At 46.4% G+C, this 15,008-nt stretch overlaps 1 protein-coding gene across 1 annotated transcript in view; it reads left to right on the top strand.

Moving 5' to 3' along the window:
• PTPRO (protein tyrosine phosphatase receptor type O) overlaps positions 1 to 15,008 on the top strand; it is a 194,712-nt gene that overhangs the window by 94,269 nt on the left and 85,435 nt on the right. Inside the window, 1 exon segment of the mRNA XM_048501507.1 lies at positions 13,270 to 13,428. Coding sequence (XP_048357464.1) covers positions 13,270 to 13,428 — 159 coding nt within the window.

Here is a 15,008-nt window from a genome sequence, read left to right as displayed (position 1 = left end):
CGGTTTAGGACATCGTGGAGTAGAGCGGAGGAGGGCTGGAAGAGGCGGCTCCGTGCGGAACCACCTCTCCCTGCGTGCTGACCTCCGGCAGCTATCTCTTCGCTCGCACGCTTTGCAGTGCTTGGCGGGCTTGAGCCTCCCCCACGCCGCCAGCACTCTTGGCGGCGTGGGGGCGCAAGGAGGCTGTGCAGAAACGGCCCGGGTTTCTGAGGTGTGGGGTTGAATTAATGTAAGGAGTTGATTGTGGGGGAGACTCAACTCCTACCACTGCCTCTTCCGACGCTTAAATCCTCCCTGCAGAAAATGGCACCCAAGGTACGCCTCCCACCTTTCTCCTCAAAACAACTGGGTCTCTGAGAGGACCTGCCGAAATGCATTCATTATTAAGTCTCTTTCCCATCAGCCTACCCCAGTCAGACATACCTACCTAACCCAAATTCAGCGGCACTGACGACGATGGCAGCTGCTGAAGAATCCAGGTCAGCCCATCTCCCCCCACACCCGTTTCAGCTCAGTGCCAGTTTCCGAAGAAGAAGATGAAGATGATGAAGAAGATGATTTTGGATTTATATCCCACCTTTCTCACCTGTAAGGAGACTCAAGGTGGCCTAAAGGCTCCTTTCCCTTCCTCCCCCCACAACAGACACCTCAGTGGGGCTGAGTGAGCTCCAAAGAACTGTGCCCGCTCATTCAAGAAAAACCTAAGTTTGGAATGTATTAATAATTCAATTGTAGATATAAGGAAATAGAAAGTAGTAACTGTGAACTAGATATAAAGGTAACGAGATGTGCGGGCTTAATGATTAAATGGTGTGTGTTATGTGTTGATTGTTATTATTATATAAACTAATAAAAATTATATATTAAAAATTTTTTAAAAAAAGAACTGTGCCCAGCCCAAGGTCACCCAGCAGGAATGTAGGAGCGTGGAAACACATCTGGTTCACCAGATAAGCCTCTGCCACTGAGGTGATGGGGAATCAAACCTGATTCTCCAGATTAGAATCCACCTGCTCTTAACCACTACACCACGCTGGCACTACACCAATGTTGCCTCGCTTTGTCTGTGCTCGAGCTAAGACAGTGAGACATTCCCACATTCCCTCATGCAAAAATAATGTTCTGCCCCCCCCTCCCCTCACAGCCTAGTAAGTGGGCATCACCTCAGGCCCAGAGAAAAAATATGGGAGTAAGAGGAAAGAGTGACAACACCATAGCCAATCACTGAAACCTCCATTCTGTCAGCCAATAGTAGGAGCTCTTTAAAAAGTGAGTCGCCGCCAACATGCCTTGCCTTTTATCTATCTAGATTAGACTGACAGCACTATGAAGTCGAGAGATGGAAAACATTGGTAAATTATGAAATCCTGTGCTTCAGAATATGAAATGTGTTCTAGCTCCTGAATATCCTGGCATTAAATTAATAAATTGTATTGAAGGGGAAATATTTCGTTCCATTCTGCGTCATAATCTCACATGTCTATGCATTGCATATTGCCCTGACCTTGATAACCCAGGCTGGCCTGATCTCGTCAGATCTCAGAAGCTAAGCGGCGGCAACCTTGGTTGTTTGTTTTGATGGGACACCTCCAAGGGTATCATCGGGGTTTTGAAGGGGAGGCAAGCAATGGCAAGCCACCACTGAACATGTCTTGCCTTGAAAGCCCTATAGGGTCAACAGAGGTCAGATGTGACTTGTCCCACTCCCCAAACACACACAAATGTACATAATAAGGTTCCCAATGCCATCTTGGAAAATTCCAGGAGATTTAGAAGATGATGTCTGGAGGAAGATGTGATATCACTTTCAAGTGATGCTTTGGGCTTTCTCCCCTAGTCTTTACCATAGAGACTAGAAGGAATTCTTCTTCATGCCACGTGTGATTGGGGTTTGGAATATTCTGCCACAGGAGGTGGTGATGGCCACTAACCTGGATAGCTTTAAAAAGGGCTTGGATAGATTTTTGGAGAAGTCGTTCTACGGCTACCAATCTTGATCCTCCTTGATCTGATATTGGAAATGTCTTAGCAGACCAGGTGCTCAGGAGCAGCAGCAGCAGCAGCAGGCCATTGCTTTCACATCCTGCATGTGAGATCCCAAAGGCCACTGAGAGTAGCAGCGTGCTGGACTAGATGGACTCTGGCCTGATCCAGCAGGCTCTTTCTTATATTCTTATGTTCTTATGAATTCCTAGAATGTCACTATCTAAAGGTAATTTTTCTGCCCCTATTTAATTCCTTGGGGATAGGAATTAGGGACTAGAAGAAGGCATTAACCTACCCTGAGCAGGTAAATAGGAGGCCTAGGATATAGATGTGCGCATATGGAAAAAAAATCAAGAATGTTTGGTTAGGAGCTTTCTTGACAATCCAGTTTTCTATGAGTGTTTTGTTTGTTTGGAAGAGCATTGAACCCCCGTATGTGCACTGAAGTCACACAACCTTGACACAGGCTTACCATCTCACTGAGAACCAGGCAGAATAGGAGAAAGGAAAAGAAATTGGTAGTATTCATACCCAGCAGTTCAAGGCTGTTAAATGATGCATCTTTACTACTGTGATTCTTCGTTACCTTTGTTGTCATGGCAACCCACGGGGCCCTTACAGTCCATCACTGTCCCCTTTCCTCCGGGTACCGTATGGCTCGCTGTCTATTAAATATCATTAGAGTATTGAGACTATACGGGGAACATATTGATGAAGTGCGCACGTAATTCAGTTCTGACGGGGCCTTCGTGGTGTCTGACGTGCGGCTTTGATCCAGGCAGACAGGATGCTCCAAACCTGCCCGTTAGCTTCGGCTGCTGTGGGACGTAGCAAATGAGGCCGCCGATAAAGCCTGACTCGGTGAAATTGGGGCTGTCTCAGCAATTGGTCCCGCAGCTCTCCTCTGGCATTTCGCAGCAGTTCCTCGGGGTCTCTTGATGTGTGCCGGAGGATTACACTTCACTGTCGTAAGCCTCTTCAGCTGTGTGGGGAGAGCGCAAAGCGTAAGGAAAATTATTTGAATCAAATCCTAAGTCTGCGTGAGGCTTCTGTTCTCCTGCCTGGAGCTCTCACAGGCTTGTCGCAGGTGACATTTCCAACAATCCTACACATTTTTCTGGCATCAAAAACTGTCATTAAAAAACTTTGTGCTGTGCCTTGTGAACGAAAGTGAACGGGAATAAATTGATGCCTGGATCAAAGCCGCACGTCAGAAAATGAAAGGGAATATATTGACTTAAGGATGTGCTCTGTTTTCCCAGAGATAAGAATTTCTTTTTAAAAAAATTCCTTTTCCATCTTTTGATGACCAGTGATCTGATTGTCTTTACCAACATCCTTTCCCTATGAAGAAGAAGAGGAGGAGGAGGAGTTTGGATTAACCCCCCCTTCTCTCCTGAAAGGAGACTCAAGTGGGCTTACAAACTCCTTTCCCTTCCTCTCCCCACAACAGACACCTTGTGAGGCAGGTGGGGCTGAGAGAGTTCTGAGAGAATTGCGACTAGCCCAAGGTCACCCAGCAGGAATGTAGGAGCAGGAAAACAGATCCAGTTCACCAGTTAAGAGTCTGCTGCTCATGTGGAGGAGTGGGGAATCAAACCCGGTTCTCCAGATCAGAGTCCATCGCTCTTAACTGCTAAACCACACTGGCTGATGATTAATTTCTCAGCCCATTTGAGTTCCTGGCCACCAAAACACATAGCTGAAAAAGTTCAGAGAGAGAACAGCAGCCTTTCAGTCTTTTTATAGTTTGCATATTGATCATAGGGCTAGCACTGAGAATGACCCTTTGTAACCGTCTGCAAATTTATCCCTCCATAGCTGAGCATTCCCTAATGTTTTATTAAAATTAAAGCCAGGATAATTTGTAACTAATCCTAAAGAAGAAACATCTGGAGAACACATCTCTCCATTTATTCCAAGTAATTAAATGTAGACTAAGAATCAGTTTTTTAATTACTAACCATCTTTGCAATTGCTTAGAGAGACAGGAGAGCATTATGAAGTGGGGGTTAAAAGGAATACTGTTAAATAAAACACAGTGGTCTATGATTGCATCCAATGCATCCAACCATTGCATTATCCAAAAGTAACAGCTCTGCGAATGTATAACTTGGGTTTCCAGACCTCCCACCAGTGGTGGGATCCAAAAATTTTAGTAACAGATTCCCATGGTGGTGGGATTCAAACAGTGGGACTGGGCGGGGCACAATGGGGGCGTGGCCGGGCATTCCGGGGGCAGGGCATTGTTGGGCGGGGCTGTGGCAAGGAGGCAGCCGCTGCGCCGGTCCTTGGGCGGGAAACGAATGCGCACAGGCTGCCACGCACGCCGGTGCACCTCCTGCTAGACTGCTTCAAGTTCTGCGCGCTACTGCTGAGAGGAGGGGCGTACCAAGGCAAAAATCACGTGGCAAAATCACCAATTAGTAACCCCCTCTCAGCACACACAAATAATTAGCAACCTACTCTCGGGAACCTGTGAGAACCTGCTGGATCCCACCTCTGCCTCCCACTATGGTGGGAGGCATCCTCTTGATTGCCACTGTTGTTTTCAGCCACTCTTAGTGGGAATGGGAGAGAAAAAAACACCAGCATCCTCTGTGCTGGCATATCTGGGGCCTGATTTGCACCGGCCTGTGAAGCAGCTGCCCACCAGTATAAACAATACTGGTTGAGCCCTGGGACCGTTCACATGCTTCCGTGCGGCCGGCCCCGGAGCTGCCACAGCCCACTGAGGCACCTTTGCATGGTGGCGCCTCCATTTTGTTTGTAAACTTCCCTTCCCTTGAGGACAAGGGGACACACACCCATGGCCATGGCAACACCTCAGGGATTGGAGGGCAGGAGGCGTGTCCCCTTGTCCCAGCAGAGCTCCACAGGGGGAGGGAAGTTTACAAACAAAACGGAGGCGCCTAAAAGGTCGGAGTCGTTTGTGGTTTCTAATCTAATAAAAAGAGTATTTATTAGGGAACTCCATTCTGGATAGAAAGGTAGATAGATAGGTTCACTATTCTAATCTAATCTAGCTGGATGGGGATGGATGCAGCCAGCATGCATCCTTCCTACGCACAGGGTGCAGTAGAAGGTTTCAGAGCAAGATGGAGAGTGAGTGAGAGAGAGAGAGAGAACCGGAAGGAAGGAAGTCCCTGAGCATATCAGTCTAATATCAAAGGGATAGTGTCAGCATGATAGAGTAAAGGTATCAATCCCTAGATCCCTATCTAGCATCTGGCTTACTAGTAAAACCCCCTTTGTGGTTGAGGCAGGAAACAGCGTAAAGTCCTTCTCTTCCAACACATCACACATGCTTTTTAAGAGAGGGGCTGTGGGTCAGTTGTAGAGCATCTAGCTGGCATGCAGAAGGTGCCAGGTGCCATCCCCACCATAGCAGGTGATGTGAGAGACCTTCACTTGAGGCTCTGGGGAGCCATTTGCCATATGAGTAGGCATGATTGACCTTTGTGAGTCAATGAGATAGCACAAGGTGGTTTTAGACGTACTTTTTGTTTATGTATGACTTGGGATCTTTGAGTAGCCAAAGGGGAACCTCTCCTCCCTTTTTGACCAGTGAAGATAAGCTGGTTGAATCCACATAAACTGGTTGAATCCACCCCCATCTTGCCTTCCTCCTCCCTCCCCTTCTTTGCATGCCACCCCTCCCTCCCTCCCTTTCCCTTGCATGTCACCCCAACCTTCCCTCCCCTCCCTCCACTAGGGTGGGTGGGCCATGTCCAGATGCCAGACCTCCTCCTCCCTCCCCTTCCCTTGCATGCCACCCTCCTCTCCCTCCCTCTGCTAGGGTGGGTGGGCCATGTCCAGATGCCAGGGCCTCTCCCCTTCCCTCCCTTGCATGCCACCCCAACCCTCCCTCCCTTCCCCTCCTTCCGCTAGGGTGGGTGGGTCATGTCCAGATGCCGGAGCCCCTCCTCTTCCCTCCCCTTCCCTTGCATGCCACTCTCCCCTCCCTCCCCTTCCCTTGCACTCCCTTCCCTAGGGGTAAATGTGACATTACCCAATAACACCAGTTCTTGAACCTGGGACATATGTTTAAAATATGACCCGATATAATACGTGTGTGGAGGCTCAGATTTTTATGGTTGATTTCTAGGGATGAGACTGAATTTCCAAAGCTGGTTGGCTTGTGTCAAATAGAGTCCCATGTACCGGTAGATTTATTTTCCCCTGTGTGAGAAGCAGACTTGCGCTCTTTCTTTCTGCTCTACTTTCTCTCTCCTTGTACCAGATTTTTCCCTCTTAAATTAATGCAATTTTTCTCAGTGTTGTGTATAAATAGCATCAAACAATAATCAACAACAGTAATGAAATGAGGCGAGCTGAAATGAAGGATCACGGAAACATGTTAATAAAGGAGGAGGGCAAGAATGGCAATATCATCTAATCCATACTGATTTTTCAGCGTAAAATCTGGAATCAACACTGTCCGAATCGGAATGTCTGATTTTGTCCCTGTTCAAATATTATGCCTTTTCTTCCCTTGTGGGCAAATTAAATAAGATGGGGGTCTGCTCTTCTCTCCATGTACAGAAGAGTGTAGTATCTTATCCAGCCTAAAGGTTCATCACTACGGTGACCAGACGTCCTGCTTTTGGCGGGACAGTCCTGCCTTAAGACAATTTGTCCCATGTCCTGCGGGTTTTTTGAAGTGTCCCGATTTTTGGAAGGCTGCCGCACTGCCTTCTGGGGCGCAAGGCAGTGCGGCAGCCTCCCGCGCACGCGGCCGCAGGAGCACGGCCTTCTGGGGCTCTCCCGTTTCCCGCCCTGTGACATTTTCTCGCCCAGAAGGCAGTGCGCTCCTGCAACTGTGCGCACATGCGCGTGGCCGCGCGTGGCCGCCCACCTACCCGCCCATCCCGGTTTTCAAAGGTGACCATCTGGTCACCTTATTCATCACTCAAAAATTAGTCTTAACTGTTTTTCATTTTGATAGTCTGATAGTTTGATAGCTAACTACGGTTAGCTTTGTGTGATATTCTGATCATTTGATAGCTAACTACGGTTAGCTCAGACCTTTCAAGCCAGGATCTGAAGTTGGTTTGTTAACCACAGTTAGTCCTGAATGTTGTGTGATATTTGAATGTTCGAATCCTAGTTTAATTGTGGCTTCATCTCTAACAGTCTCCTCTTGACAAAAGAGAAAAGAGAGCAATAGTTATTAAGGCAAAACAGGATCTGTTTGTAACATAAATCCCGTTTTTTCAAATTTATCATTGTTACAATATTCCACAATGTTGTGTGATCGTCTTTTTCTTTCAAGAAATTAAATGCATCCAATTTTTCAAAAAAAGATAAGAGGCGTCGGCAATGAGATGTTATTAAAAACAACATAAAAATGACAGTAAAATATTTATTTCCCCTATAAATATTCTTGTTGACCTTGATAATGAAAGCTTGCCTCGGCACTTCAGATCTTTCTTACGTTCAGAAACCCCATGTTTTTATAATTAATTTGAACCAGTTCTGATAAATCATCCTGTAGATTAATTCTTAAATAATTAACAGGCCTGCAGGTTTATCTGCACCCAAACTGAATGGAAATGTTACGCCTCGGACGACATTGTTTGCTAATAGCTCAGGTTTTTGTTTGTAAATATAATAGCCGGATATGTCAAAAACATCTGGATAATTGGTGACAAGCTCCTTATTGATTACAGCAAATGTCGGAAGATTGGAACGTCATTTGCATATAGAGTTAATTCACGGCCAGTCCTTAAAATGGAAGGGAGGCTTTGGGAGTTGAGAGTAAAAGCAGATGCAAGCTTGAAAAATGTAGGAGGGAGAAGAGGCTTCAAGGAGTACCCAGTCACCTATCAGGGATAAGGAGGCTGGGAAGCATTATTTGTTCTCTGGTCCTGATATATTTTTATTTAAATCCATCAAAATATCTATCTCTATATCTATCTGTCTGCCTGCCAGAATAGTCCTGACTAGCCTGAGCTCATCAGATCTTGGAAGCTAACCAGGGTTACTACTTGGGTGGAAGACCACCAAGGAAGACTAGGGTTGCTATGCAGAGGAAAGCAACGGGAAACCACCTCTGCTCATCTCTTGCCTTGAAATACCCATTCCTGCTGGGTGACCTTGAGCTAGTCACAGTTCTTCGGAACTCTCTCAGCCCCACCTACCTCACAAGGTGTCTGTTGTGGGGAGAGGAAGGGAAAGGAGTTTGTAAGCCATCTTGAGTCTCCATACAGGAGAGAAAGGTGGGGCATAAATCCAAATTTTGTCGTCGTCGTCGTCGTCGTCGTCGTCGTCGTCGTCTTCTTCTTCTTCTTCTTCTTCTTCTTCTTCTTCTTCTTCTTCTTCTTCTTCTTCTTCTTCTTCTTCTTCTTCTTCTTCTTCTTCTTCTTCTTCTTCTTCCATGAGTCAATTGCCACTTAATGACACTTTGTTGTTGTTGTTACTGTCCACAAGCACAGACCCATGAGTAAATTCCCTCCTGCATTGTCCTCTCCTCCTGTCAATTACTTTTGGGGTCTGTGCTCCTCCTTTTTACTAGATACCACCCTGAATGTGTAGAATTAGCTGCACACTTCCGGAAAGCTCCGACCAACGTTCTGCTGAAATCCAGTGAAACAGCTCTGAACCATCACTAAGTGATCACTAAGTTTCCGCAGGGCCTGTAAGACAGACCTGTTCCGCCAGGCATTTGGCCAGCCTGGCTAATAACATCATGCCAGTACATCTGGCCTCCTGTGGGCGCAGGGGTGGGAGGGGGAAGAGGAGTCTGACGCCATCTGGTGCTTTTATTGGTTCTGGTTTTCATGCCTGAGTATGATCTTGCTATCTTGAGTTTTAAAGTTATGTTTAATTTATGTTGTCCATTACCCTGAGCACTCTGGGGAAGGGTGGTTTACAAATTTAATAAATAGATAAATGAAATGAAATAAAATAAAATAAAATAAGTAACTACTAACTTTGAGAAACCTCAGCAAAGATTAAATCGACGAAGCAAAGTCAGGAAATGAGACTGCAGTGTTGCGTTTCCTACTGAAACTTTGGGAATTAGTGGATCTACACTGTGTGTGCATGTGTGTGTATGATTTACTGGCCAATCACATCCCTGGGGGAGTTCTTCTTTTTCCCCTCTTTCTTATTACTGAGCAGCCTTTCCCTGCCAGCCAGTTTTACTGCCCAGCAGGGGCCGTTGGTTTTCAAAGGTGCATTTTCTACATGGCTGCTGCTGGGTTTCATTTCCTCATGATAATTCCCCTTATAAAATTTACTGCAAATTACAGTATTTGCAATAAACTGAGAAGCACATTAGCTTTGCAGCAAGCAAGTCAGGGGTGGGAAAGAAAGTAAAACCGCCCTTGGGTGGTAGGAGGGGGGGAAGGTAACAGTTGGTGTGGGCCTTGACGGTAGATCAAGGGGTAGTTTCCTTCTTGAGTAACGTTCCTTCTTGAGGACGTTCAAGAGAAGGGTCAGTGCTCAGTGGCGAAGCATTTGCCACGGGTGCGAAAGGTGCCAAGTTCAGTCCCCAGCATCTCCAGTTAACAGGATTGGGCAATAAGTGATTGAAGGACCCTTGCTTGAGATCCTGCAGAACCACTGCCAGGCCGGGGGTTGGGGGTTGGGTTGGGTTTGGAACTACACTGGCCTTGATAGATCAGCACTCTGACTTCGTAGGAAGCAGCTCCATCCATTAAATCCTAACATCACCAGGGGCTCTGATGAAATGCACACTTCATGGCTTGTAATGCTAATGGCGATGGGCTGAGGCTCAGTGGGGGATTCCGCACAGGCCAAAAACAATGGGTGTAGGACGCTATACAAACCATTGGGGGAGGGGGGGGCTTTGTACAGGTCTTGTCCCCAAAATGAGTCTGCCCTGTTTTATTTCTCTCAACCCGGGATATTTGAAAATCACTAAACCAGCAATCAGGGGCTAAACCAGCAATCCCCTCCTTCCCTTGCATACCACCCCTCCCTCCCTTCCCTTGCATGCCACCCCTCCCTCCGTTAGGGTGGGTGGGCCATGTCCAGATGCTGGGTCCCCTCCCCCTCCCTTGCCTGCCACCCCTCCCTCCCCTAGGGTGGGTGGGCCATGTCCAGATGCCAGGTCCCCTCCCCCTCCCTTGCATGCCACCTCTCCCTCCCCTAGGGTGGGTGGGCCATGTCCAGATGCCGGGTCCCCTCCCCCTCCCTTGCATGCCACCCCTCCCTCCCCTAGGGTGGGTGGGCCATGTCCAGATGTCACATCCCCTCCCCTCCCTCCCTCCCTCCCTTGCATGCCACCTAGTGGGGCAATATGAGGAGAGGTGGTCTAGTAGGTATGCAGGTCCAAGACCTCTCACAGCCTTAAAGGTTAGCACCAACACTTTGAATATGATCCAGATCGATCAGCAGCCGGGGAAGTTGATGTAAGACTGGAGTCATATGTCCCCAGGTGGCCACCATTTGGTCACAGGAGGGCAGAAAATTGCCTCCCCACTAGCCCCAAGGGACGCTGGCTGGGGAGTGATTCTTTGTGCCCCTGCCGTCTCTTTTGGGCTCTCTTGGCACCTTTGCTGGAACTGCTGCTAAAAAGATAACTTCCAAGGCTGGCAGCCTCCCACTGGTGGCAGAGGCATATCTAGGGAAAATAGAGCACGGGGCAACATCTGAGTCATCCCCCCAGTGGTGTTGTTGAGATCTGGCCCTAAATCTGGCTGGTCTCGACCAGTACCAGGGTCTTTTTCGCCCTGGCCCCTGCTTGGTGGAATGCTCTGTCTGGAGAGACCAGAGCTCTGTGGGATTTAATGCAGTTCTGCAGGGCTTGTAAGAAAGAGCTGTTCCACCAGGCATATGGTTGAGGCAGCTATGATGGTACATCAACTGCACCCCCCCCTTTCCCCTTCCTCTTCCCTTCCTTCCTTCCAAACTTCCCTCCCTCCCTCTCCTCCTTCCCTTCCTGTTTCCCTTTCCTTCTGTCCTCCCCTCCCTTCCCCGCTTTCCTGTTTTTCCCCCTACTCTATTTACTCTATTGCTTATTGATTCTGCTGCTGCAGTCTGAGATCACAAATGCTGGACAGAGTGAGGATTACATGTACAGACATATTAATGGTCACGGCAGTAGTCTTCTTTTTTAGATTTTAAGTTTCGCGTTGGTTTTAAAATTCGAGTTTTTAAATGATTTATAATGTTCATACATTGTTTTATCAGTTGCTGGAAACCACCCTGAGCCCGAAAAGGGAAGGGCGGTATACAGAGCTAATAAATAACTAAATATAGTCTCCTCTGACCTCGGAGGTATGTCATTTCCTTTTGCTACTGGTATCATCCCCTAAAAGCAACATGACTATTGTGTCTCTACATTGTATTCTACATTGTTTAGTTTATTGCTGTTAGAAAAGCAGAAGATAGCTGGAAAGGGAGACAGTTTATGAGCCTTTCACATAATCGAATCAACATGCAATTAAATCAAAAGGACTCCATCAAAATACATTTGTAATAAAAAAGGAATTCAGTTTTCATTCCTCGTTTTATGTCATCGTGCATAAGATGATGATCTAGTTTATAAAGCCACTGTAATTAATAAATTATAATGTGATGAGAGAAAAGGAAGTTACAGAACAATGGAAGAGAGGTACAATCCCGTGAGCCCAATGCAATAGCAAACTGAATTCCTTCTGAGTCCTTGCCAAAAAATTATGTACTTGCTGTTGAGATGTTGCTGGCCAAGGTTCTCACAATTAGATGATGATGAACAGAAAAATGTGGTTGACATACTGGAAGGAACTAGATTACAATTCATCAATATCATGAAGGCTCCTGATGGGCTGAACTTAGACAAGGAAGTGTCTTGTTCAAACACGAACTGGTCTCCAAGTTCATCAAATCCTCCTGTTGACTCTCCAGATACTGTATTTAAGCTTCCAACAAAGGCTGTTGTCCATCATACGAGTAATGCTAGGTTTGACACAATTTTGTCTCCACCATCAGCTAATTTGGTTAATTTAAAAAATGGTTGTATTCAACAAAATGTAACTGATATTGTGTCCCTAAATGATGGTAATTGACTGAGAAATTCCCCAAGTATTGAATTCCTCTCCTGGAATGTTGCTGGTTGGAGCAAGAGGAGTATCAATCCTGGCTTTATTTCCTATTTGAGAAAATTTGATTTGATCCTATTTCAGGAAACATGGGCATCTACTGATATAACCCTTAATGGTTATCACTCACACCGCCTTAGCGCTTCTAGAGTTAAAAAATATGGACGCCCTTCTGGTGGTTTAACTATTCTAGTTTCCAAATATATCAACTTCGCAGTTTTACCAAGCTGTCCCCCTGTAGCACAAGCCATCAAAATTCACTTAGGAAAGTCTTCTTGGATCATAGTAAATGTTTATATCCCCACAGGCTTAATTCATGGTATGCTGTTGAGAACTTGGGAAAATTTCATTACTTACGTTGAAGATGATGATGATGATGATGGTGATGGTGATGATGATGATGATGATGATGATGATGATGATGATGATGATGATGATGATGATGATGATTTGTTGGCTGCTGTCCCCTATTGAAACTGGCTCAGAGCAGTTCACATACATGTATTGGTGCAACAAAACAACTGCATGTATCACATCCAGCCTGACCTTATGGTGCCCTTCCTTATATATAAACCCAGGAAGGCAGGGAGCTAATTAATGCACCAAATAACAGAGCACAGAAGAAAAAGAAAAAAGGGAGGCCAATTAGATATGTACCTTTGCTGCCTGCAACCATAGGGCTGGTGGAACACCTCCCAGTAGGGTTTCCAAGACAAGAGACTATCAGGGGTGGTGACCCTGAAGTTCATTGACAGTCTCCCCTCAATGCACTAACCAGGACTGACCCTGCAGAGGAGGAGAATGGTTAGCCACCTCGGCTCATCCTTCGCCTTGAAAGCCCTACTGGAACAACATATGCTGACTATTACATGACCGCACTTTCCACCACCAGTAAAGGCTGATAAAGTCTGTTTGTGCCTGTTTTGCCTTCTGGGACAGCCCTGCGTCTTCATTTTAATGCACCAGAACTATCAGAGATCTACAGGGAAGACCAGCATTGTTCTGTTACCTGTCATCATCTTAGAGATCGTTCTTTTCCAGGCCAGCAACTTGTCTTCTGTTGAGAAATCAGGTAGTTTCTATGCATGTACAAACCCATCCAACGTCACTGCACGGCCTGAAGGCCACACAGGAGCCTGAATGGCGCCTGTCTTTGATTTTCCTGTTTTTATTGCAAAAGCTCATCTTGCTAATTTCATGGTTAAAAGTATTTTCTCCTTCTCCCTTTAAGAACCACTGCCTGTCACCAGCGTTTCCATTTACGACTACAAGCCATCACCAGAAACTGGAGTATTGTTTGAAATCCAGTATCCAGAGAAGTACAATGTTTTCACCCGAGTGAACATAAGCTACTGGGAAGGAAAAGACTATCGGACGATGTTATACAAAGGTAGGTGGAAATACCTGTTAAATGAGAAACCATGAGAGTGACAATCAGAACTCCACATTTATGTGTACGCGTGCTTTGTGTAAAACCATTTCATATCTACTTCTTCATGCTGTTATAGACTTCTCTGTAAGCACACACTAATACACCATTGTGCACCATAATCACATACAAAGGTACTCTTTCCACATACTATTTACATATTGTAAAATAAGACAAGAAGAAGAAGAAGAGGAGGAGGAGGAGGAAGAGGAGGAGGAGGAGGAGGAGGAGGAGGAGTTTGGATTTATATCCCCCCTTTCTCTCCTGTAGGAGACTCAAAGGGGCTTACAATCTCCTTGCCCTTCCCCACTCACAACAAACACCCTGTGAGGTAGGTGGGGCTGAGATAGCTCCGATAAACTGTGACTAGCCCAAGGTCACCCAGCTGGCATGTGTGGGAGTGTACAGGCTAATCTGAATTCCCCAGATAAGCCTCCACATCAATTCCATGATGCATCTGTGAAGGTTTACATATTATTGCACTGTCAGTCATCCAATGAGCTTCATGGCTATGTGGACATTTGAGCCCAGATCTCCTCATTTCTAGTCTGATACTATCCTATAACACCGTCTGGGAATTCTCCGTCTGAGAATCAAACCCAGTTCCTCCAGATTAGATGAGGCAAACATAATCATATCAAAGGTCTAGCTAGTTCAAAACCCTGCTTCTCGCAGTAGATATCCAAATGCCTCAGGGAAGGTCCATGAGTGGGCCACGAAGACACCGTGGCAAGCACATGTCTTCCCAGTGTTACACCAGCTGCATTGGTTGCCCGTGGAGTACCAAATCAGATTCAAGCCTTTGGTTCTAACCTTCAAGGCCTTGAGTGGTCAGGGGCCATCGTGTCTTTGGAACTGCCTTTCCACATACACCCCTGAGAGAGCTCTATTCTCTTCTAATGCCCATTGTTGGTAGTCCATACGGTTATCAAGCTGTCCTTGACCCGGGCCAAAGCCTTTTTGGCCTGGTGGAATGTTCTGTCCAATGAGATCCAGATCCTGCAGGACTCAGCACAGTTCCTCAGGGCCTGCAAGATGGAGCTGTGACACCAGACCTTGGTTGAGGGCAGCAACGGTATTCCATCTCGTTGGCCTCCTCCTACTTCCTCTCCCTTCCCTTCCCTTCCCCCTCTGTCCCCCCCCCCCATTTTATGTGGATATTATAGTGGTTTCTTTATTCTAATCCAAATTCCAAATCCAAATCCTGGGGACTGCCCCCCCAAATCTTCCAGCATATGCTGAGGCAGGGTTGGGAATCTTGCTAGTAGGGACAGCATATCTGAGAAGCACGGGCAATAGGCTAACTCTTCTTGCAAAGTCATATGAAGTATTGTTGTAGTTAAAGGTCTTAATTTGCCCAGTGGAAGGCCACAGGCTGTAGCGAGGAATTTGATCCCCAGCTCTTGGAGTGAAAGTGCATGGTGAGGAAAATGTATTGTGTCATGCCTTAAGAATCCACTGAGGCCCTGATCTGGATCCATTTCAGCCTAGGCCTTGTCTCCTAACAATCTGGGATCTAGCCCCCAATATATCTGCACAAC

The sequence above is a fragment of the Sphaerodactylus townsendi genome, linkage group LG06, assembly GCF_021028975.2.
Source record: "Sphaerodactylus townsendi isolate TG3544 linkage group LG06, MPM_Stown_v2.3, whole genome shotgun sequence".
In the NCBI taxonomy this organism is placed as follows: domain Eukaryota; kingdom Metazoa; phylum Chordata; class Lepidosauria; order Squamata; family Sphaerodactylidae; genus Sphaerodactylus; species Sphaerodactylus townsendi.
The sequence above is the reverse complement of the archived record's forward strand: the minus strand, read 5'-3'. Positions and strand labels throughout refer to the sequence as shown.